General features: G+C 44.6%; 1 protein-coding gene across 1 annotated transcript; it reads left to right on the top strand.

Moving 5' to 3' along the window:
- The first annotated feature begins 119 nt into the window (after nucleotides 1-119).
- On the top strand, nucleotides 120-22451 carry adam19b (ADAM metallopeptidase domain 19b). Its single transcript, XM_056439939.1, has 23 exons — nucleotides 120-2272; nucleotides 2700-2812; nucleotides 2910-2980; nucleotides 9306-9384; nucleotides 10523-10599; nucleotides 11704-11914; nucleotides 12002-12067; nucleotides 12877-12948; nucleotides 13034-13200; nucleotides 13342-13426; nucleotides 14092-14231; nucleotides 14315-14492; nucleotides 15192-15281; nucleotides 15833-16028; nucleotides 17116-17224; nucleotides 17810-18026; nucleotides 18573-18650; nucleotides 19122-19230; nucleotides 19730-19859; nucleotides 20632-20731; nucleotides 20832-21179; nucleotides 21264-21361; nucleotides 21438-22451. Exons 1-23 carry the CDS (start codon nucleotides 2125-2127, stop codon nucleotides 21442-21444), a joined length of 2889 nt encoding a protein of 962 aa, XP_056295914.1. The 5' UTR covers nucleotides 120-2124; the 3' UTR covers nucleotides 21445-22451.
- The last annotated feature ends 1230 nt before the right edge of the window (nucleotides 22452-23681 follow it).

The following is a 23681-nucleotide window of genomic DNA, read 5'->3' as shown; positions in this document are numbered from 1 at the left end:
ATATGATATGATACGATATTATACGTTATGATACGATGTGTTACAATATCATACGATATGATACGATATTTTATGATATAAGATATACAATATGTTACAATACGATATGATACGTTATGATACGATATGTTACGATATGATACATTATGTTACGATATGTTACATAATGTTGCGATATGATACATTGTTATACGATATGATACGATACAGTATGTTACGGTATGTTACGATATGTTACATAATGTTGCGATATGATACGATACAGTATGTTACGGTATGATACAATATGTTACGATATGTTACATAATGTTGCGATATGATACGATATGTTGCGTTAGAGAAACTATGAGCTCTCGTGCTAAATGCAGCTCGTTGCTTTCCAAACATAGATTATTCCGTAATTCAGAAAGTAAATTATAAACGTTCCTGAAATTCAGATTAATCTTAATAATATGCTCTTGTCCCTCAGACAACGTTCCCCTAACGTCGGACGTGTTTTAGTTAAATTGATGACGCCTGTCGAAGCTCAAAGGGAAGCGAGGTGATTTCATCCTCCTCCAGCAGCCGGTGTTGAGGACGTCTTCCCACTCCTCGTGCTCCAAAAATACACATCTTCATTCGATACCATGAATAACATTTAAATACGACCATCACTCCATCTGCCGGCGTGTTACAACTCTCGACCCGCCGGCCTCTCTTTATCTCTCCGTGTGTGCTTTTAGAATCCGAAGTATCCTTTCTGTTCAGGTTCCTAATCTCTGAATCGTAATGAGAGGCGAGGCCAGCGTGTTCTACATCACTCAGCCTGGGGTGAGAAAGAAGTAGAAGCCAGCAGCGCGGCCTCGCCTCGGGCGCCGTGGAGAGAGACGGCCTGCGCTGTCATCGGCGCTAAGAATACGCCTCACACGCCCTCCTGACATGTGCTGTGCATAGTTATCATCAGTGAGAATGGCTGCTGTGGGAGAAGCCGACTGTATTTTGATGCCGTGTAGTGGGCTCGGTTACCGTCGGTTACCGGAGATGTATTTCTGGTCCCCGTGACCTCGTTTTAGAAAACGAGGCATGCGGCTGCTCTGCTGTACTTTGTGCCATCAGGATCCGACTCGGACGTTTAGTTTGGATGATACTCCTAAAATAAGTTAGTGCACTTAGATGAGCTCTGGTGTGTAAAAACATGTTATGAATGCATAAGTTTCTCCTTCCTTAACGACATGAACCACCAAGACATTGACGAGGTTATAAATAATGATTTTTATAGTAAATATTAAAGTTGTTCTTCTTGTGGCTCAAAGGAAGGCCAGTTTTATAGCTTCTCAGCATAACTGTTTTCAGCTTCGCTTACATAAAAAAGGTTTAAAGGGTTTTCTACCCCTCCGCTAGTCTTCTAAGGCAATAACACAATGTACCATTAGAACACTGGAGATGGGCCTCTACACACCTCTGTAGAGACGTCATTAACACCAGAGAATAGTCATTTACACATTAACTATGTGGAGAGAGGATTTATGATTAATTTAATGTTATCTTCATTGAGAAGAACAGAGCTTTGGTCTGAGAAGATAACTGGTGATGTCATCAGGGTTATCTCCACTTGGACTTGGAAACTTATACAAGGAAGTTAAAAACTGGAGATTGTATAATATTATGAACCAGGGTATAATAAGCCTACTACCCCTTTAAGACATACAGATGAGCACAACCCCTTCAGCTGTGACACGGTCTCGTTATCGTTAAATGGAGCTTTCCTTTATCATTACAGATTAAGAATTTTAAAAACAAGAATATTTTCTTTATTTAATGCCTCATAATAAGATAATGTAGGCAAATGCAAGTGGTGCACATGGCCTCTTTCCTTTAGGCTGCTGTAGTCAGGATGCGTCGCTCACGCGCATCTTTTCATCATCTCGCCGCGAGATCACTGTCCCGTGCGCGCGCGTGCGTGCGTAATAATAATAATGGAGGGGAGGGGTCGAGAGAGAGAGAGAGAGGGAGGGAGCTGTGCGCCCCGCGGAGCCCGCAGGCATCTCATTCAGAGCCGGCTCAGCGCGACGTCTCCCCGGCGGCGACCGCCTGACACCCCGGTGCCCGCGCCTTGATGTCACCGAGGAGCCGCCGGTCGTTACAATGCGTCCCGGACCGGGTCCTCCTCCTCCTCTTCCTCTTCCTCCTGCTGCCGGTGCTGTGCAGCCCTCCCGGTCCCGGTCCCGGTGCCTGTGCCTGTGCCTCCTAGTGTGGCTCCACTGTGCCGGGGCTGCTGCTCCCCCTGAAGCCGGTGAGTCGCGTTGTTTCCCGGTAGAGATGCATGTGACGTGGATCCTCCGCGTCCATCTGGATGTCTGTAATGCAACGTGCTCGTTAGGCATCCATAATGAGGTCAATGTTTTTTTAATTTGTATTAAGAGTGACTCATCCAATGCACAAGTGAAACAATAAATAATCAAGAGGTCATTTAAGTGAAACAATAAATAATCAAGAGGTCATTTAAGTGCATGTGCTGCAGAGTTCTGATACCTCACAACTCGTTCTTATGGTTTCTATTGTACTTTTAATTATTCATTATTGTATAGCCTCTAGGATGTTTGAATTTTGTGATGTAAAGTGTCTTTGAGTCCATAGAAAAGCGCTATATCTACATTTAATGCATTATTATTGTCATTTTAAATGTCTCCCCCCCCCCCCCCCCCCTTTGTGGTTCTCAGGAGAACATGAGCCTGGTTCCCCGAGGAGCATCCTGGATCAGGTCCAGAGTTATGAGATTACTTATCCCACATGGCTGCAGCCTCGCAGGCGCAGCAGGTCTGCCAACCAAGAGGTGAGTTTGTAATAATAACACATCTTGGAATATATGTAAATTTGCTTTTGTTTGACCGCTTCCTGCAATCTCTTGTCCCCCCCCCCCCCCCCCCCAGCATCCTGCAGAGGTCCAGGTCCTGGTGTCAGCCGAGGGCCGCGAGCTCAAACTCCACCTGGAGAGGAACCAGTGAGTGATTTACATTCTCCTTGTTTCATACAAAGGATTTAAGTTTAAAAAACAATTATATTAGAATAAAAAAAGCCACTTCAAACACACATTTCTATTTAATTAATCAAATACAATATTAACAAATAATTCATTGTTTACGTCGGTTATCAAATCAATTGACGAGACGTTATCTGGTTCAAATGTAAAACTCTTTTCTCTGATTCATGGTTAAGCATGAGTATCGTTCGGGTGTTATTAATAGTAGTTATAGTTAGTTATCTTATTCTCTTATCGGCTCTTTTTGATTATTTAAAATAAAAATATTTATAAAAGAAGCCCGATTACTTTGTTATTTGTATTTAAACAACTTTTTTTCTTAAATAACTCACTATTGTAGACAATACTATTTACATTTTAACAACACATAAAACAATAAATATATAAAAAAACAATATTCTTTCGATGCAAATGGCTAAATATAGTTCAACACAGCTGCTTAAGAACCGTATTAAACAACTCGATATACACTCTCAGACTAAAGTACCGGAAGCAGAACCGTGAACTGATGTAGAATTAATAATAATAAAAGAGTTTCAGTCAAAATGAACACGAGTCGATTCATAGTAAGTGAACGTGATGTAAATAAGTCAATAAATAAATAAATATAGTATATAATATATGCAACGCTACTTTTTCTCACTCCGTAACTTCCAAAGAACCGAAAGCAGAACCGTGAACTCTGGACCTCATCGATCCTCCAGGTTCTGAACCATGTGAGTGATTTACATTCACCTGTGTGTCAGAGGATTTAAGTGAAGTGAAGTTAAGTTGAGTTAAGTTGAGTCTCTCCAAGGAGCAGGTTGACCAACAGGAAACAAAACAATCCACCACTGAGCCGTGTACAGTATTCTGAGCGTATCTGACCAGATGTCACATATACATTTATAAGGTCAGCGCCCTCCTGTGGGGGGGGGGGGGGTGACAGACGGATGACACCCGATCCGAGTGCCTTGGGCAAACAGGAAGTCGGACTCTGCGTCTGCGTCTGCCGTCCTGTAATCCGATGGAGCGGTAATTGGAAGTGTGGCTGGTGTAATGGACAGCGTGGTCGGCGGGCGGCACCGCGGGGGGGGGGGGGGGGGGGAGATGTGGTGACCACGAGCCGGAGGTTCTCACTCTGGGATTTGAACCAGCAGCACACGAGGGGAGAGGAAGGCTTTGATGCACATTAGAAATGGAGAACATCAAGTATAGTGTCTGTGTGTCACTCATTCCCTCACACACACGCACACACACACACACACACATTGACACACCGTGACTCCGTTGTGTCTGACTGACCGACCCCCGGGGGATTTGACCCCCCCCCCCCCTCAGCAGGTGGTCACACTGTCAGATTTCCTCCAGGGCAAGGAATTTTAATCAATCACACACTGTGAGTGTGTGTGTGCGTGTGTGTGTGTGTGTGTGTGTGTGTGTCCCTCAACATGACACAATGTTGGTGTTGACCGACATCTTTGCAAATCGGAAATAGAATGCAGAAGAACGAGACGAGTATATTCTGAAACCATTTTGTGGAACTTCTGTTCCTCCAAAACAGGAAAGATGTTAAATGTTCTTCCCCCGATCGCTTCACCTCACTTCACTTCACCTCACTTCACTTCACCTCACTTCATTTCACCTCACTTCACCTCACTTCACCTCACTTCACCTCACCTCACTTCACTTCACTTCACCTCACCTCACTTCACCTCACCTCACTTCACCTCACTTCACCTCACCTCACTTCACTTCACCTCACCTCACCTCACTTCACCTCACCTCACCTCACTTCACTTCACTTCACTTCACCTCACTTCACTTCACTGTTTATTCTCCTGCATTTGACATCCTTTCTTCTTTTTTCTCTCTCAAACTTCATCACCACCTGGAGGAAGATGTGTGTGTCTCCGTGTGTGTGTGTGTGTCTGTGTGTGTGTCTGTGTGTGTGTGTGTCTGTGTGTGTCTGTGTGTGTCTTTGTGTGTGTGACTCTGTGTGTGTCTGTGTGTGTCTCTGTGTGTGTCTCTGTGTGTGTCTCTGTGTGTGTGTGTCTCTGTGTGTGTCTCCGTGTGTGTCTCTGTCTGTGTGTGTGTCTGTGTGTCTCTGTGTGTCTTTGTGTGTGTGTCTCTGTGTGTGTCTCCGTGTGTGTCTGTGTGTGTCTCTGTGTGTGTCTGTGTGTGTCTCCGTGTGTGTCTCTGTCTGTGTGTGTGTCTCTGTGTGTGTCTGCGTGTGTGTCTGTGTGTGTCTCTCTGTGTGTGTCTGTGTGTCTCTGTGTGTCTTTGTGTGTGTGTCTCTGTGTGTGTCTGTGTGTGTGTCTCTGTGTGTCTCTGTGTGTGTCTGTGTGTCTCTGTGTGTGTCTCTGTGTGTGTCTGTGTGTGTCTCTCTGTGTGTCTCTGTGTGTCTCTGTGTGTGTCTGTGTGTCTCTGTGTGTCTCTGTGTGTGTCTGTGTGTCTCTGTGTGTCTTTGTGTGTGTGTCTCTGTGTGTGTCTCTGTGTGTGTCTGTGTGTGTGTGTGTCTCTGTGTGTGTCTGTGTGTCTTTGTGTGTCTCTGTGTGTGTCTGTGTGTGTCTCCGGAGCTCTTATCCTAATGAAAGTTGGAGGGCTGATCTGGTTAAGAGCCGGGCCGCCGGCGGCCGCTTGCTGACTCAGCGCGGCAGGAAGAGGGATGTAAAAACACAGGCGGCGAGTTGGGGGGAGGAAACGGCGTAAGAAGTGAGTGATGAGGAGGAGGAGGAGGAGGAGGAGAGTCGAGGTGAGGAAGGTCACGGAGAGCAGGCGGCGGTCGGGGTCAGCTGGGCTCTGAGTGACGAGCGAGGGTCAGATGTGTGTGGATGCTCCTGCTTCCTCCTCTGCTCTCCTGGTTGATGCCCTTCCTGCACACAGCGAGGGCGTGAAGCTGAATGAAGCTGAATGAATCGAGCGCGCCCCCCCCTCTCCCCTCTCCCCTCCCCCCCCTCCTCCTCATCCACACCTCGTACGTCTTCCCCTGTCCTCCCGGCAGCGAGCACCCCGCTCTGTCCTCGCCTCGTCTGATATTCCCCAGGGCTCCAGTGCAACTATGCATCCCCCCCCCCCCCCCCCCAGGGTTTGGGGAGACTGGGGGCCACACGCAGGCAGACAACACACATACACAAATGCTTGCACACACACACACAGACACACACACAGGAACACAAACAAGCTGAAAGCTGAGACCTGATGGATCACAGGTCTGGGGAGGAGAGAGCAGGGATGCGTTCGCCTTGTCCTTGTTTCTATGTTTAGTCTCAGTCTGCTTTGATGCCTTAATGTAGGCCAGTGTGTAAGCCACACACACACGCACGCACACACACACACACACACACACACACGCACGCACACACACACACGCACGCCGCAGCTCATTGGCCTCCCTGTGCAGTCGAAGCCTCTTCATCATCAGAGTGGTACTTTGACTCTGCGTCAGCTTCCTCCCTCCCTCCCGCCGCCTCGATGATGTCATCCGATCCTATGAGGGAATGCGACCCACTGACCCTGATGCATTACCCCCCCCCCCCCCCTCACTATCTCCCGAGTGCATTAGCATAACTCCCCCGTCCTCCCGAGGCTGAACCGGGCCTTTGTCTCGGCCCTCGCCGCCAGACGGTCGTGATTCAGCCGCTGAGCTCCTCAATCACGCCGTCTGTCCGGACGCTGGACGACGTCCAAACTCCGTCGGGCTCTCCGGCCGTCGCCGTCGCTCTCGCGGCATTCAGCAGAATGCAGTTACACTCGAGGCTTGACTTTTTGTTTGTTGAGAGATAGACGGGACGGACCTTTTAAAGGTTGAGCTCACAGCATTGAGACTGGGAATTCTGAAGAAATAGTCCTCTCCCTGACCCGTGGGAAACCAAAGCACAGGGTTTATTCGATGTGTTTGTACGTGTACATGAGATGCAGGGTGTTGGTGTTATGTATATTTCATTATCATTTGCAAGAGCCAGGATAGCCGCTTCCTGCATTGAATCGATGACATCATGCCGTAATGATCCGTTTACCTGAACTATATATTTATTTTGTATTTATTTAAACCTTTATTTACCCGGGTGAGTCCCATTGAGATTAAACATCTGTTTTTCCAGGGTGACCTGAACGCAACACGCAGCAACGTGAGAAACAAAAAAACACAGAACAAGACGAGTTAAAAAAAGTTAAAGTTAAGAGACAAAACAGAGTTAATATTTGGGAACCTGACCATCTTTTTCATTTTAAATATATATATATGATAAGATCGATAATTTGATAATTCTCACATGGCTGTAGTCTTATATTTAATGGAGTGGAGGTATGAGAATGGATGATCTTCCCATCTAACTCTGCAAAAAAACAAATTAGTGCTTTATATATATATTTACATACATATTTATGTGTATTTATGTCTTACTACTGAAGACTCGGAAGAGTCCAGTTTAAACGACGTGTGACTGCTGCAGGTTACTTTGGGAGGTTTGGGTTGTTCCTTCACGCCGCATGACGGATGCATTATTTCATGTTTCATCCACTTCGTTGCAGGTTTAAAATAAACCACCAGTTGTCCCACAAAGGAGTTATCGACGATGCGTGAACGGATAAAGTATTAACTGTATTTAAAACCTTGCACAGCATTTTTTGTAATGCGGGGAAAAGACAAAGAAGACGAATCTCAGCGGTGACGACGTCTTCGTTAAAGCACGTCGCGTCTTAATGTCGGGCGTCTGTGAGCGTGCTGCTGGCTGGAGGACGTCTCATGGCGGGGGGGGGGCCTTCCTGTAAAGCTCAATCATCGGCCATTAACTCTCCCCGTAAAGCGACAGCGCCACAGACGAGAGGAGTGCGTGATGGGAATATCCGGAGAGAGTGGAAGGAGCAGGATCACTGGAGGGAGGCCAGATATATAAATGTGGTTAGGAGGTCACATGACAATAAGGGGGGGGGGGGGGGGTTACCCGGCCCAGGGTGACATCAGCCGGATGGACTCATCCTCTTGAAGTCCCCCTGCCCCCAGGGTGGTGATCTGTCTCCACGCGGCCGACTGCATCAACAGGCCGTCATTGTTTCAGGACGCTCGTCTTCCTTCGGGGCCAAAAATCCCCGTCTTCCCTTCATTTGTCTTCCTCTCCCTTGAAAGGGAACCGTTTGACACTTGCTCTCACTCGCACGCCGAGAGTTAGACGATAAGATCGATAATTATCACACGCCTGTGTGCCATAAAGCGACAGCGGCTGATTAGCCTAGCTTAGCATAAGAGTTGAAACAGGGGGCTCTGTCCAACATTAGCATCGTCATGCTAGCTCCTCTTTAGCTCTTTGATTATCACATATTCATTCATTTCTTTAATAAGTTGCAGTCACTGAAACCAGAGCCAGGCCCGATGGTCTTTATGCTAAGCTAAGCTAGCTAGCTCCTCTAGGCTGTCGTCTTCTATGTAATGGAGTGGAGGTAATGAGAATATGATATTGTTCTTCTCATCTAACTCTCTGCAAGATAAAATAAGCAAATTGAACTATGAAGTGAACTTCACCCCAGAGATCTGCTCCCACAAAGATGAGAATAAATAACAGAGCACACAGCTATTACCCTAAAATAGAAAAATAGGTGAAGATACATGATGAATAATATAATCCTGGGTCTGTCTCGTGTTTATTTGGGACTGAAGTCCGGTCTACAGACAGGAGATTTCTCTAAAGCTTGATTCTTGACCGGCTGTTTGATGGAGTTCGACCCGAGGGGGAGATTTAGAGAAAAGCAGCTGTGAGTTTATGAATGAAAACAGGAAGGATGGATTGAGACGGCGCTGGAGGGAGGAGGGCAGGAACACGAGCATCTGAACCAGATGTAAACATTGAGCCGGGAGGCTTGACAGAAAAGTCCCGAGCTTGAAGACACACTCACTCCGTCACTGAGACGGAGAGGAAGAGGAATGTTTGTCCACAATCTGATGTTCCTCTCGGTGTGTGTGTGTGTTTCTCTGATTTATTATTTGTATACTAACGGAGCAAAGAATCAGAACACTTGTAAAGTAATAGGTAAACAGATGCATTCTGCACATAGCAGCGCGTGTCTCGCGTCATCCTCGGGAGGTTTCTATCTCCTGGTCTCCAGAGAGAGGAACGGGTCGTTTGGGAACGGTCCATGTGGAAACCCGAATCCCTCCTCTGATCCTCCGCGAGGGGTTTTTCTCTAAATGTTTGATGAGCTGTGTGTCAGCTTCTATCTCCTCTGTTTCTACCAGCTTTGTGTTGCCATGGTTACACCATGTCGCTCCTCGAGGAGATTGAATATTTGGGTGTGTGCCCTCTTCCACCAGACAGCTGTTGGCCCCCGGGTATCAGGAGATATGGTACAGCCCGGACGGAGTCCGCCGGTCCTCCTCTCCTCCCAGCACTGTAAGTCCATGAGACACGTCGATGCTCTTAACATGCAGTGGGAGATGTTCTGGTTCCACAGAGAACCTCTAAAGGTGTCTCAAAGAACCTTTAAAACATGGTTCTTTAAGGCCCCATTTCTGGTTCCTTAAAGAACCTTTCAAACCAGGGTTCTCTAAAGAACTATGTTCTTAAATAGTTCTTCAAAGAACCTATAAAGGTGTCTCAAAGAACCTTCAAAAGATGGTTCTTTAAGGCACCATTTCTGGTTCCTCAGAGAACCTTTCAAACCAGGGTTCTCTAAAGAACTATGTTCTTAAATAGTTCTTCAAAGAACCTATAAAGGTGTCTCAAAGAACCTTCAAAACATGGTTCTTTAAGGCCCCATTTCTGGTTCCTCAGAGAACCTTTCAAACCAGGGTTCTCTAAAGAACTATGTTCTTAAATAGTTCTTCAAAGAACCTATAAAGGTGTCTCAAAGAACCTTCAAAAGATGGTTCTTTAAGGCACCATTTCTGGTTCCTCAGAGAACCTTTCAAACCAGGGTTCTCTAAAGAACCATTAAATAGTTCTTCAAAGAACCTATAATGGTACCTCAAAGAACCTTCAAAAGATGGTTCTTCAAGGCACCATTTCTGGTTCCTCAGAGAACCTTTCAAACCAGGGTTCTCTAAAGAACCATTAAATAGTTCTTCAAAGAACCTATAATGGTACCTCAAAGAACCTTAAAACATGGTTCTTCAAGGCACCATTTCTGGTTCCACAGAGAACCTTTCACACCAGGGTTCTCTAAAGAATCATTAAAGAGTTCTTCATAGAACTTATAATGGTACCTCAAAGAACATTCAACACATGGTTCTTTAAGGCACCATTTATGGTTCCTCACAGAACCTTTCAAACCAGGGTTCTTTAAAGAACCATTTCCTTAAAGAGTTCTTCAAAGAACCAATAATGGTGCCTGAAATGAAACAATGGTTCTTCGGTCGGTGATGGTTCTTGGTAGAACCACAAAGCCTTTAAAGGAACCCTTTAGGAACCCTTCTGTTTCTGTGTGCGCTGTCGAAGGATGATGATATGCGTCATCGTGAGGCAGGAGGATGTCGGGTCCTCTGTGGTCGACTCTCGTCCATGTGCTGAGCGTACCTGCTGTGTGTTTCAGGCTCACTGCTTCTACCACGGGGAGGTTCTGGGCATGAGCGGCTCGAGTGTTGCTGTGAGCACGTGCTCCGGACTCAGGTAAGTCAAACGCCACCACCACGCGCTGTCTTCAGAAAGTTTAGAGTCGTCCCGGAGGTGAAAAACTTTTTCTAAGTCCATCACTGAATGTTTGAGCTCTTGGAGAGAATCCTCAGAGTGTTTGTTGACATGATTTTGTAAATGACAACAGACAAAGTGACAGGAAGCAGTTGTGTGCAGTGTATTGTGTGTATTTTGTGTATTTTATTTTATTCAGTCAAATAAAAATACAATACAAATCAAATACAATACAATATTATTCTATATAATATACAAAACAGAAAGACTGAAAAGGTAAAGGTAGAAACAAAAAATGCTTATATATTCCTATTCTAAATTAATATCAAATAAATCAGAAAATTAATATAATTTAAAGAAAAGATAACAAAGAAAAATATATATTTATAAATATATACATACATGCACATACATGCAGACATACATATATATGTATATATATATATATATACATATATACACATACATACAGACATACTTCCACATACATCTTCCATATAAATACATTTCAATCACATTTATAACTCTCAAGAATTGTCTTATAAATAATTCCCTTGAAAACCAAAGTGTATTGCGTAACCCGGCCGGCCGGCAGGTCGTCGGCCCGGCAGCCGGTTCACCGAGTCCGGCTCGGCGTGGGAGATCCTGTGTTTTCACCGGCAGCCGCGGAGCAACTGGAACCGACAGAAATCACAGAATGAATACTTCTTCCTCCTCATGTCGATTCTCTGGAGCCTCTGACCCTCCAGATGTTCGCTACAGCTGCTGCTTGACCGATGCTCAGGTGTTTGTGTGTTGACGTCTGCGTTCATGAGGGTTGTTGTTGTTGTGAAGAAGCCAGAATATTGTGTCCTCCGTCAGCCGCAGCTGATTCATTTATAAACAGCAGTAAATAGCTCCGTGCATCTCGAGGTGCTCCAGCCGTGAACCTCCAGTCTGCAGGGAGGGATGCCTGCTGGTATCACATGTAATCTGATGCATTTACAACATCTGCTCTACATACACCAGTCAGACAGGATCATTGGTCCACGTTGATTTCCTCCCGCTGCGATTGGATGGAACCATAACGGAGTCTTGTTTCCCCAGGGGACTGATTTCCCTGAACACCAGCGTCAGCTACCTGATCGAGCCGCTTCCCGTCGCCGCGGGCGGCGCGCGGCGGCGGCACGCCGTGTTCCGGGCCGAGAGCCTCCGTCTGCCCGGAGGCCGCTGCCCGCATCGCCACGGCGACGAGGAGCAGGGGGAGGGGCTTAACGACTTCCTCCGCGGCATGACGTCGCCGCCGCGGAGCGTGAGGGTGAGCCGCGGGACGGGAGGACAATAAATGACGTCACGTTGTGCACAAATCATGACGTCATCAATGGCGCCTCTTGTTGTTATTTAGGAAAAAAGGGATCTGAGCCGGAATATGAAGTACGTGGAGCTGCTGCTGGTGGCAGACAAGGCCGAGGTGAGCTCACCCGTCATCATGAGTATATCGGGAGGGCAGGTGTCATGACGTCATGACGTCAGTGTGACTCTCAGTGTGCGTGGTTGTCCGTCTCCATGTGAGCGCCGCCTCCTGCCCCCTTGTGACCCTCGGGGGTAAGTCATTACACCTGGACGGATGTGGAGATGCTGTGCGCTATAAATTGTACATTTCAGTATTATAATATACTTAACTAGAACGGGCACTCGGTAGAGCGCATACCTTCGCATATCACAAGATTGGGCATTGAATTATGAACATGTTGGCATTAGTTGCATGCCAATTGGACACAAATGTATCGTGCTATGGTAATTTTTTTTTGACCTTTCCATGACCTTGACCTTGACTTTGACCCGATTGATCCCAAAATCTAATCAAATAGTCCCTGGATAATAACCACTCATCCCACCAGATTTCATGCCATTCAAGAAGATTTGACCTGTTCGTGACCCTTGACCTTTGACCCCATTGATCCCAAAATCTAATCAACTGGTCCCCGGATAATAACCAATCATCCCACCAAATTCCATGCGATTCGGTTCAATACTTTTTGAGTTCTGCGAATAACACACATACAAATAAATAAATAATTAAACGGCGATCAAAACATAACCTTCCGCATTTTCAATGCGAAGGTAAATATTGAAATACGTCAGCAAATTGCCCCCCATCGCTTTATTTAGAGCCAGTTGTGGTGCGTTTAAAGATCTGAATCACTTCCTGTTTGTCGTCTCTCGTGTTCTTCACTGTGTGTGTGTGTGTGTGTGTGTGTACTATGTGTGTGTTTGCAGTTTGAGAAGCATGGGAGTGATCTCCAGAAGACCAAACAGAAGTTACAGGAGGCGGCCAACTTGGTGGACAAGGTATAGCAGCCGATGCGAAACGTTAAAAAACAACAACACCCAAACGGACTCGTCCAATCCTCTGAGGCCTCTCCTGTCCACGCAGTACTACAAGGCCCTGAGCATCCGCGTGGCGCTGATCGGCCTGGAGGTGTGGACCGGCCGGGACATGATCGGCGTGTCGGACAACCCTCACGGCACTCTGGCGGCGTTCCTGTCCTGGAGAGGCAAACAGCTCCGCTCGCTGCCCAACGACAACGCTCAGCTCATCACGTCAGTGTTGCTCACGCCCCGCCCGCCCTCTCCGGCCTCAGAGTCCCGCCCACGGCCCACGGCCCACATCCCATTACCCATTACCCACGTCCTCCACCATCTCCAGTTGTGTCCTCACCGGTGGCGTTTCTGTGTCTCCAGGGGGCGGAGCTTCCGAGGCACCATCATCGGGATGGCGCATCTCAAAGCCATGTGCTCTGACTACCAGTCGGGTGGAGTGAACACGGTGAGAGACGAGAGGAAACTGATGGGATCCTCCCCTGGTTCTGAAATGGTTCTTAAAAAGGCTTTGTGGTTCCACCAAGAACCGTCACCTACTGAAGAACCATTTTTTTCATTTGAAGCACCTTTATAGGTTCTTTGAAGAACTCTCGAAGGAAATGGTTCTTTAAAGAACCCTGGTTTGAAAGGTTCTTTGTGGAACCAGAAATGGTGCCTTAAAGAACCAGGTTTTGAAGGTTCTTTGAGACACATTTATAGGTTCTTTGAAGAACTATTCAAGGAAATGGTTCTTTAAAGAACCCTGGTTTGAAACCATTTCTGGTTCTCCGTGGAACCAGATATGGTTCTTCTATGGTGTCCCTCTGAGGAACCCTGTTCGGTCCAGTTGGCCCCTCCACGTCTCCGTGTGAGGCTGACGGTGGTTCAGACTCTGGTTGGTCGTTTGATCTCCAGCTCTTCCTGACCGCGTGTTGACGGATTCTTGAGCAAGGCATGAACCCAGATTGTGTGTCAAAGTACCCCAGGTTAAAATAATGTTCTACTCAGTTCATCTCTGTGTGTATCAGGTGAGTATTGTATGCAGCCATGAGAAAGGAGGAACATATATTTTTAACCACTTCCCTCAAGTTTCCTCCAGATCTTGAAGTCGCGTTTGACTCTTCTGAGCAGGACCACTCGGAGTCCGCTGTGGGCGTCGCGGCCACCATGGCACACGAGATGGGCCACAACTTCGGCATGAGCCACGACGCCGCCGGCTGCTGCAAGGCCGAGGCCGACGACGGAGGCTGCATCATGGCGGCGGCCACCGGGTACGTCGCGCGAGCGTCCTCCGACCCAATCCGAGAAGGAACCGGAAACGTTTCCGTTTCAATGAGGCTTGATTGTGCACCAGGCATCCGTTTCCACGCGTGTTCAACGGCTGCAACCTGAAGGAGCTGAACAGCTACCTGAGCTCCGGAGGAGGGAAGTGTCTCTTCAACCTGCCCAACACCAGCTCCATGTACGGGGGGCAGCGCTGCGGCAACGGCTACCTGGAGGACGGAGAGGAATGCGACTGCGGAGAGGAAGAGGTGCGTTGCCGGCGTTAGGTCCTCATAGTTTATTTTGATTCTGTAGTCTTGAGCTGTAAATGAATACATATAGAAAGATATTATAATAGGAAATATTAGGGAGGATATTGATATTGTTGTTAATGTGTTGTGAAGCATAGGGGGCTGTTCACTCGATGCAGATGTCAGTGGCAAGAGGTCATGGTGTGTATGTGCATGGAGTGAAAGTTAGTGTTCCAGATTGTCGAAGCCGTTGAAGCCCGTGAAGTGACTTTAATGAGGACAATAACAGACGGGACTTTTATTGTGAAAATACTTGTTTAGTGACTTGACCGGAAGTGACGTTTTGACCCGGGGGTCGTGACCTTTGACCTCTCCATTCTGATAGCGGGACTTTCATCCAACAGGAAGGTGTTAGAGGCTGAACTACCTTTGAGAGGAGCTGATTGGCTGATTCTGGGACTAAGACTCTGTACTGGGGAAAGATCTTTCTCTTTGGTTTTGACCCGCGTCCTTCGAGCTTGAACCCACGACCCTGAGCCTCGATTGTTTGTTGAACTTCTTACCATTAAATGTTGTTAAACTTAATTCAGGCCATCCGGAGCCTGATGTCCATCATCTACGGAGGGCCCCGTTTCAGAGTTCTGACACCGTGTTTCCCCCTTGTCTGTGTTTGATGCCAGCGCTCCTGACTCGCTCTCTCTCTCGCTCTTCGTGCAGGAGTGTACGAGTCCGTGCTGCAACGCCAACAACTGCACCCTGAAGGCGGGAGCCGAGTGCGCCCACGGCGTCTGCTGCCATGACTGCAAGGTACCAACACCCACCGCTCACGACCGCCTGAGCAGCATCCCACCGTGGATCCCCCGGGGCTTTTGAGTTATAGCTGTTAAACAGGCGCGTGCACAGGTAGACCCCCGAGCGGTGCTCAAGCTCCTCCCCTTTTTCCCTGGATGAGAAAAGTGTCCCTTCTGCTGGAGACACGTTTTTTTCTTCATTAATAAGTATTTAAGAATAGAAATTACTCTCCGTCTTCAGTTACCCCTCAAATGTGTTTTGATATCTGACGGGAATTTATTTGAGTTCTTGTGAGAATCCCTCCTCCTCCCTCCTCCTCCTCCTCCTCATCGCACGTTTATTATACGGCATTTTCCGCTCCTATCATTTTGTAAATAAACATAAATGTTAATTGTTAATAGAAAACATAGGATAATGGAAAATAGACAATCAAGATAAATCATTTTGGCGATGGGTGCCCTTTTTTGGGGGTTTGAGTACCTGCCCCCCAACATGTCTGTGCACGTGCCTGCTCTCATATCTCTCTCTCTCGTCATCCTCCTCTTCCTCCTGTCCGTCCCGTCCAGTTGAAGAGCCCCGGCGTGCTGTGCCGCGCTCCCTCGGGCTCGTGCGACCTCCCCGAGTTCTGCGACGGGAAGGAGGAGTCGTGTCCCGCTAACTTCTACCTGGTGGACGGCGCGCCGTGCGCCGGCGGCCGGGCGTACTGCTACACCGGCATGTGTCTCAGCCTGGAGCAGCAGTGCCTCTCGCTGTGGGGGCGAGGTGGGTCAACACCGGCGCCGAAAGGGTTCTGTGTATATTGATCATAGGATATAGAGTATTGTTAATGTAGCTTATTTTATATGTACGTATACACCCAGTTTCCACTTTATTGGGTATATACCGCTCAAAGAAATGCAGTCTAATTGCAAATTAAGACGAATTCTAGATGCGATACAATAAATGCGATGAATAACCTTTTTTTTTACCGGTAAGGTAAGATATTCCTTTATTAGTCCCACAGTGGGGAAATTTCAGGATCATAGCAGCGCATTAATAGAAAATGAAAACACAAAACACAATAAAAATACTAAATACTAAAATACTAAATATACAGAGGAAAAAAAAAAAGATAAATAATAGAAGATAATAATAAAGAATAAGTAAATAAATATAGACTAAATAAAGAAGAAGTAAAGTCATAAGTAAATAAATAAATAATACTAAAAAATAAATAGAGAATAAAGAATAAATAAAGAATAATAAATAAATAAATAGAGAATAAATAAAGAATAAGTAAAGTAATAAGTAAATAAATACAGATTAAATAAATAAAGAATAATAATGTAAAATAAATAGAGAATAAATAAAGAATAAGCAAAGTAATAATTAAATAAATAAATAATAATAATAAAAGATACCTCGTGGCACCTCCTGGCGGCAGGTGATATATGTACTGTACGTGGTAAAGAAGATTAAGCTAGTTTTTCAATAGGTAATATTGACATCAAACATGTTCTTTTGGGTTTAATTAAATCAAGAACCATGTTCTCCTTCGGTTTTCATGGCACGGTGGAACGAAAAAGTTTTTTATAGAGATAATCAGTTAATATGCAAGTAAATAAATATTTCAAAAGAACTTTCACACAATTTATAATGATTAAGAAATCTCATATTTCATGTTCAGAGCCAATAAACATTGAGTTTGAGGCGCATGTGCCGGGTAGCGGTAGAGATGAGGATCAGGAGTAAGAGACGCCATCTGTTCTCCATCAGCTGGTCACATCACACACTGTGCACACACATGTGTGTGTTTCTCTGTGTGTGTGTGTGTAGACTCATTCATGTGTTCCTGTGTATTTCTGTGCAGACGGGCTCCCGGCTCCTGACCAGTGTTTTACGAAGGTGAACGAAGCCGGCGACATGTACGGGAACTGTGGCAAAGATCTGTTTGGGAAGTACAAGAGATGCAAAGAAAGGTGAAGAACGACGTGGTTCCTCTCCTCCACCCATCACCTGGGTGCTCATCCATACACCACCTTTCAGAAGTGTGGGGTCACCCAGACAATGTGCTGTTTTCCATGAAAACTCTCACTTTTATTTCTCAAAATAATATAAAATGAATATAAAATCTAGTCAGACGTTGACGAGGTTATAAATAATGATTTTTATAGTAAATATTAATGTAGTTCTTCTTGTGGCGCAAAGGAAGGCCAGTTTTAGAGCTTCTCTCAGCAGCATAACTGTTTTCAGCTGCGCTCACATAAAATGGGTTTAAAGCGTTTTCTACCCCTCCGCTAGTCTTCTAAGGCCATAACACAATGTACCACTAGAACACTGGTGATGGGCCTCTACACACCTCTGTAGAGACTTCATTACACACCAGAGAATAGTCATGTACACATTAACTGGAGAGAGAGTATTTATGATTCAGTTAATATAAAAAAACATTGCTTTGAAAAATAAGGACATTTCTACGTGACCCTAAACCTTTGAAAGGTCGTGTCTTCCTGAGAAGGACCCGTCTCACCGATGATGTCATCCTTTCGCGTCGTCTCTTCCAGGGACGCTCAGTGCGGGAAGATCCAGTGTTTGTCGTCGGCATCGAAGCCCGTCCAGAGCAGCGCCGTGCGCATCGTGACCTCCGTTACCGTGGGCAACGAGAAGATCCAGTGTATGGGGACGCACGTGTACAAGCCCGGGCAGGGGGACGAGGACGGGCAGGGGGACACGCTGGACCCCGGCCTCGTCATGACGGGCACCAAGTGCGGCGTCGACTCGGTGAGATTCAGTCGATGCACACAGGAACAGGAAGGAGCCTCTGGAACCGGAAACGGTTCTTCAGAGTGACCCAATAGAGGCACCATTTATGGTTCCTCAAAGAACCTTTCAAACCAGGGTTCTTTAAGGAACCGTGTCCTTAAAGAGTTCTTCAAAGAACCTATAAATGTGTCTCAGAGAACCTTCAAAACATGGTTCTTTAAGGCACCATTTCTGGTTCCACAAAGAACCTTTTAAACCAGGGTTCTTCAAAGAACCATTTCCATAAAGAGTTCTACGAAGAACCTATAAAGGTGTCTCAAAGAACCTTCAAAACATGGTTCTTTAAGGCACCTTTCATTGTTCCACACAGAACCTTTCAAACCAGGGTTCTTTAAAGAACCGTGCCCTTAAAGAGTTCTTCAAAGAACCTATAAATGTGTCTCAAATGAAACAAAGGTTCTCCAGTAGGTGATGGTTCTCCGTAGAACCACAACGCCTCTTAAAGAACCCGTAAGAACCTGTTCTCGGTTCTTTAACCCTTCACTGACTCTCTCCTCTCAACAGATTTGCTTTGATGGAGAATGCCGCGATGCGTCTTTCCTCCGAGCCGACGAGTGCAACGCCAAGTGCCACGGACACGGGGTGAGTGTGTGTGAGTGTATTTAGGTGTGTGTGTAAGTGTATGTATGTATGTATGTGTGTAAATGTCTGTGTGTGTGTGTGTGTGTGTGTGTGAAAGTGTATGTCGGTGTGTGTATGTAAGTGAGTGTGTGTGTGTAAGTGTATGTATGTATGTGTGTAAGTGTGTGTGAGTGTGTGTAAGTGTGTGTGTGTGTGTGTGTGTGTGTAGGTAATTCTCCAAAGTGTTTTGGGGAAGCATTTGGCTGCCGGCCCGCTCTCATATTCACTTGGCCGTCGTCCAGGAAGCGTTTAGATCTTTAACTTCATCAAAGTGTTTTGGTTTCATGTCTCAACTGAACTTTGGACTTTTTCCCACTTGAAACTATTTCTACTTCTCTCGTGAACTTTACTGTCAATCATTCCTAAAACTGGATGTCAATGCAATAAGTAAAGTTTTTTTACATTGTAATTAGTAATATGTTCTTTTCTCAGCTGTGCAACAACAATCATAACTGCCACTGCGAGGCGGGCTGGGCTCCGCCCCTTTGTGACCACACAGGGGCGGGTGGGAGTGTCAACAGTGGACCCGTCATCAGCCACAGTGAGACACTTATTCACATATATATAAAAACATATATACGTTTATATATATATATATACATATATATATAAACATATGAATATATATATACATAAACATATATAAACATAGATATATGTAAAAACATATATATATAAACATATATATATAAAAACATATGTATAAAAATATATATATAAACATATATCTATATAAACGTATATATAAAAACATATATATATATGTAAAAAAAATATATATAAACATATATAAACATAAATATATATAAACATCTATAAACATATATATAAATATATATATAAACATATATATATGTGTATTTATACAAACATATATACACAAATATATATATATAAATATAAACATATATATATAAACATATATATATATAAACATATATATATATATATGTGTGTGTTTATATTTTCTTCTCATGCCAGTTGAGAAGTCTTTCCTCGTGCTCTTTCCTGACTCTTCTCTGATGTTTTGTGGCCAACAGGTCATCTCCTCCCGGCGCTGGTGGTCCTCCCCCTGGTCCTCTTCGTGGTGCTGTGTGCTGTTGGACTCTGGTGCTGCTACAGGCACAAACTCCACCCACTGAAAACCTCTGCTCCACCTCCAATGTCCAGGTACGGCATCCCGGAGGGTCAAAATACGATCAACAATGTACTTTCTATGTTGTGTGTATGTGTAAATACATTTGGTATTCACCTCTTCCCCTTTGTTACTCCTACTGTCAACTACTTTTAAAGTCTTTATTAGTCAACAGTTACGCAGTGGTAATGACAATCTACATTATTACAAATTAAATGATCAATTAATTAATTAAATAATTATGATAATTTGTTGTAGACAGTACTGCAAATGAATGAACTGAATTAAACAGGAATAAAGTAAGTGTATATACATCCAGAATATATATTGATGAATAAGAAATTTATATAAATACATATATATTTATATATATATATAAAATAAATATATGTAATACGAAATGCATATAAGAAATTTTAATATATAGAATATGTACATATGTATAATGAAAGAATATGCACAGTTTTTTAAATATATAGAATATTAGAATATATAGAGTGAAAGAATATGCAAATAAACATGTTTAAATATATAGAATATTTACATATTTATAATGAAAGAATATGCAAATAAATATATTTAAATATATAAAATATGTACATATATAATGAAAGAAAATGAAAATAAATATGTTTAAATATATAGAATATGTACATATATATAATGAAAGAATATGCAAATACATATATTTAAAATAAAAAATATATAAATACTTAAATATAATACTACTTGCATACATGTGTAAATATAAACAAACTAAATGTTGTTTCATTAGTTTCATGAACATTTTCTTCCCCTCCCCCTCAGTTGTGCGGTCCCCGTGGAGGTGAAGCCTCAGGCCGACGGCCCCGTGAGCGGTCATGCTAACCCGATATTCTTGCTAAAGAAACGAGACTCGGACCACCTGGTAAAGAAGAAGTCCACCGTGACCCAAACAATACCGCCGTCCTCTCCTGTTTGTGAATATTAGAAGAAACCACTGAGCCTGCTGTTGCTCTGCCCCACAGGCGAAGCCGTCTTCTGGTCCCAGCCCGTCCTGCTCCACTCGGTCCAGATCTGCTGCTGTGCGTCCGGCGGTGAAGCCTCCGCACGTACCCGCAGCGCAGGAAGAGCAAACGCCCCAGATCCCAACACCTCAGACCCAGATCCAGAACCAGATCCAGATCCAGAACCAGCCCGTAGACAAACGCCGCTCTCCTCCTTCTCAGCTCCCCGAGCAGAGAAGAAACAAGGCCCCTCCACCACCGTCAGGACGCCCACCTTTACCTCCCTCGGATACCAAACCGCAGCCGAAGCCCCGCCCAGACCCCCCGAGCAGACCTCCACCACCTTGCCCCGCCAACAGACTGTCAGGGGTGAGTAGGTCTGCATGTGTTTTTGAATAAAGCCACTTTGTGCTCTAGTTTACTGGCTGTGAGATGTCTGATTGTGTTATTCAGGAACAGCAGCCAATGAAAGGCCTGCAGGTTAGCACCAGCGCCCTGCAGAGAGGGAAAGCTGCTTTAGCGCCATCTGCTGGACAGAAAAGGCTAAACAGGTAATTTATCTGCTTGCATTTGCTCACGTAAATCTGTACAAACCCCTTTTTAACTCCTCCATTTGTAATCTCATAGAAACTAAGAGCTCAGGGAGACGTCGGGGACCACCTCTTACATCCCATAATGGACTGGATATGATACTCTGTGGTTTACAGTGTATACACTCATGTATTGAAGGACATGACTATAATCACAACAGGTCACAGTACATATGAGTACGTTTTTAAGATTCACGCTTAATGTTTTGTAAATTAGCGCTGAAGCGGAAAACCCTGTGAATTATTTTTTTCCAAAGGTTAAAGGAAATGTGAAGTTGTTTGTTCCTCGTGTATTTATTTGCAAAAAGCAAAATGCCTGTTTACAATGTCGCCTGCGTACTAGACGCGGTGTCTCTTTAAGAGCATCAGCTGTAGAAGGGATATCTTATATTAAGAAAAGAGATGCCTGCATTGGAGTGCTTATGCTTCTTATGTGTGAATGGGACTGTAACTGGACTAAAGGGACCGGTGACAGCCCGTCAGCATGCTGTAACATTCGCTTATGATGAGAGAGATTATCTTTTAGTGAGTTTTATTTTAAGTGATTTTATACTGATGTGGTCTTGCACTTTGAGCAATCATTTTAGGATCAAATGCTCTGCAGAAGGTGAGTATTTGTCGAAGATTTTTGGTGATTTATCACTTTAAGGTGACCATCTGAACCCACACTGACTCTTAGTTACGTCACTGACTATCAGGGATCAATTCTTCTTCGTCCATGGCATCATTTTTAATAATTTCCCTTTTGTAAATTTAAATAGTTTTGCATGTTACTGATATTGGAGTTCCCTCGTGACCAAAATGCTCTGAAGTTCCTCCTCTAGCGGAGAAGACCGTGTCATGTGTCTCATGCCGTGTCTACAGGGATAACTTTGTGATTACTGTCAGGTTCTGTTAAAACTCGATGACCTGGTTTTATCCGTAATATGTCAAAAACACCCGACATGTTTTACATTCATATCAGATCTATGCAAACCCTGGCACTGTGCAGCACTGTGTCCTCAACTGGAATTCACATAAATGCAAAAATAAATAATGTTGTACATTTGAACTAGTTGTGTTTGGTCAATGCTTGTTGTGCATACCATAAGATCAGAATCAGAATCAGTTTTATTGGCCAAGTAAGTTTGCACAAACGAGGAATTTGACTAGGTAAAGTGTCTCTCAGTGCTTACACAAAATATACATTTCAACACAATACAATACAGAACAAACAAAACTCTTACATCGTCATCATACACATCTCACGTCTCCATTGTCCCTCTACGCTAGGTTTAGTCCACATTGTTTAACCTCTAACTTCAAACACAGCATTTAAATTATGAAAATACAAACACTTTGTGAAAAAACTCCTGCGTGTTTACGTTGGGGGGAAAAAGGTTAGGTGTAATTCACGTTTCTGGCCACTTGGGGGCAGCGCAACAACCTAGAAGCTCAACAGGGAGACGTCACGTGATGCTATGATGCGAGCAAACTGTCGCTCGTGAGAAGGCAACATGAACACATCGGATGTAAACGGTTCACCTGCTGGTTGGTTTAGGTAACGCGTGATGTGCAGTGGGGTTTATCGGAGCTTCACCACTTAGACGGAATCCTTAAGACGGATCCAAAGTTACCACCTAAACTAAAACAAGAGAGGCTAACCGTAAACTCTCTTGTTTTAGAAAATGAGTCAAATGTTTCACATTTTGTTTATTATTTTGGAATTTCTATTTGAATAAATGATATTTTTGAAAGCTAACCTCACCTTTTACCTGCCAAATAATAACATACACTCTTACCAGCGGTCAAAACAATGCCGTTTATTGCTTTTTATATATAATTAAAATAAAATAATATAAATATAAATAATATAAAATGTATATTATGCGTAATTGAGTTCTGCATTTTGGCCCGGCCCTCCTAAAATATTTTCAGTTGCTCATTTGGCCCCCTGGGAAAAATAATTGCCCCCCCCCGGGCTAAAGGGACCCGAAGAGTTGATGTAACTCGTTGGTCTTTATTTGTCACGCCAGGTGAAAGTTTAATTAAACTCACTCCCTCGTTCCCCTTGAGTTCTCGTCGGTTGCGTCTGAGGCCTTTGAAGTCGTTCTGCTAATTAAACGATCGATGATAAATCGATCGTGTACAGTTTGTGTAGATGACGCCCCCCCCCCCCCTCCTGGCTCCATGTGGAGAGGAGCCGTGCCCTTTGGCTCTCCACAGCCTTCACTCAGATGAAAGCTGTTTATTATAATCAAAAGGCTTCTGAATACCAAGGTCAGACCCCCTGAACCAACCT

The sequence above is a fragment of the Pseudoliparis swirei genome, chromosome 19 (assembly GCF_029220125.1).
Source record: "Pseudoliparis swirei isolate HS2019 ecotype Mariana Trench chromosome 19, NWPU_hadal_v1, whole genome shotgun sequence".
NCBI lineage: Eukaryota > Metazoa > Chordata > Actinopteri > Perciformes > Liparidae > Pseudoliparis > Pseudoliparis swirei.
Note: the sequence above shows the minus strand (reverse complement) of the source record. Positions and strands in the feature narration are given on the sequence as shown.

Bases quoted from the DNA above. Each gene is read 5' to 3' on its own strand.
- adam19b (XM_056439939.1), top strand. From the start codon at position 2,125: ATGCGTCCCGGACCGGGTCCTCCTCCTCCTCTTCCTCTTCCTCCTGCT. The intron at 2,273-2,699 runs GTGAGTCGCGTT...TGTGGTTCTCAG, and splicing joins TGCTGCTCCCCCTGAAGCCG to GAGAACATGAGCCTGGTTCC. The intron at 2,813-2,909 runs GTGAGTTTGTAA...CCCCCCCCCCAG, and splicing joins GCAGGTCTGCCAACCAAGAG to CATCCTGCAGAGGTCCAGGT.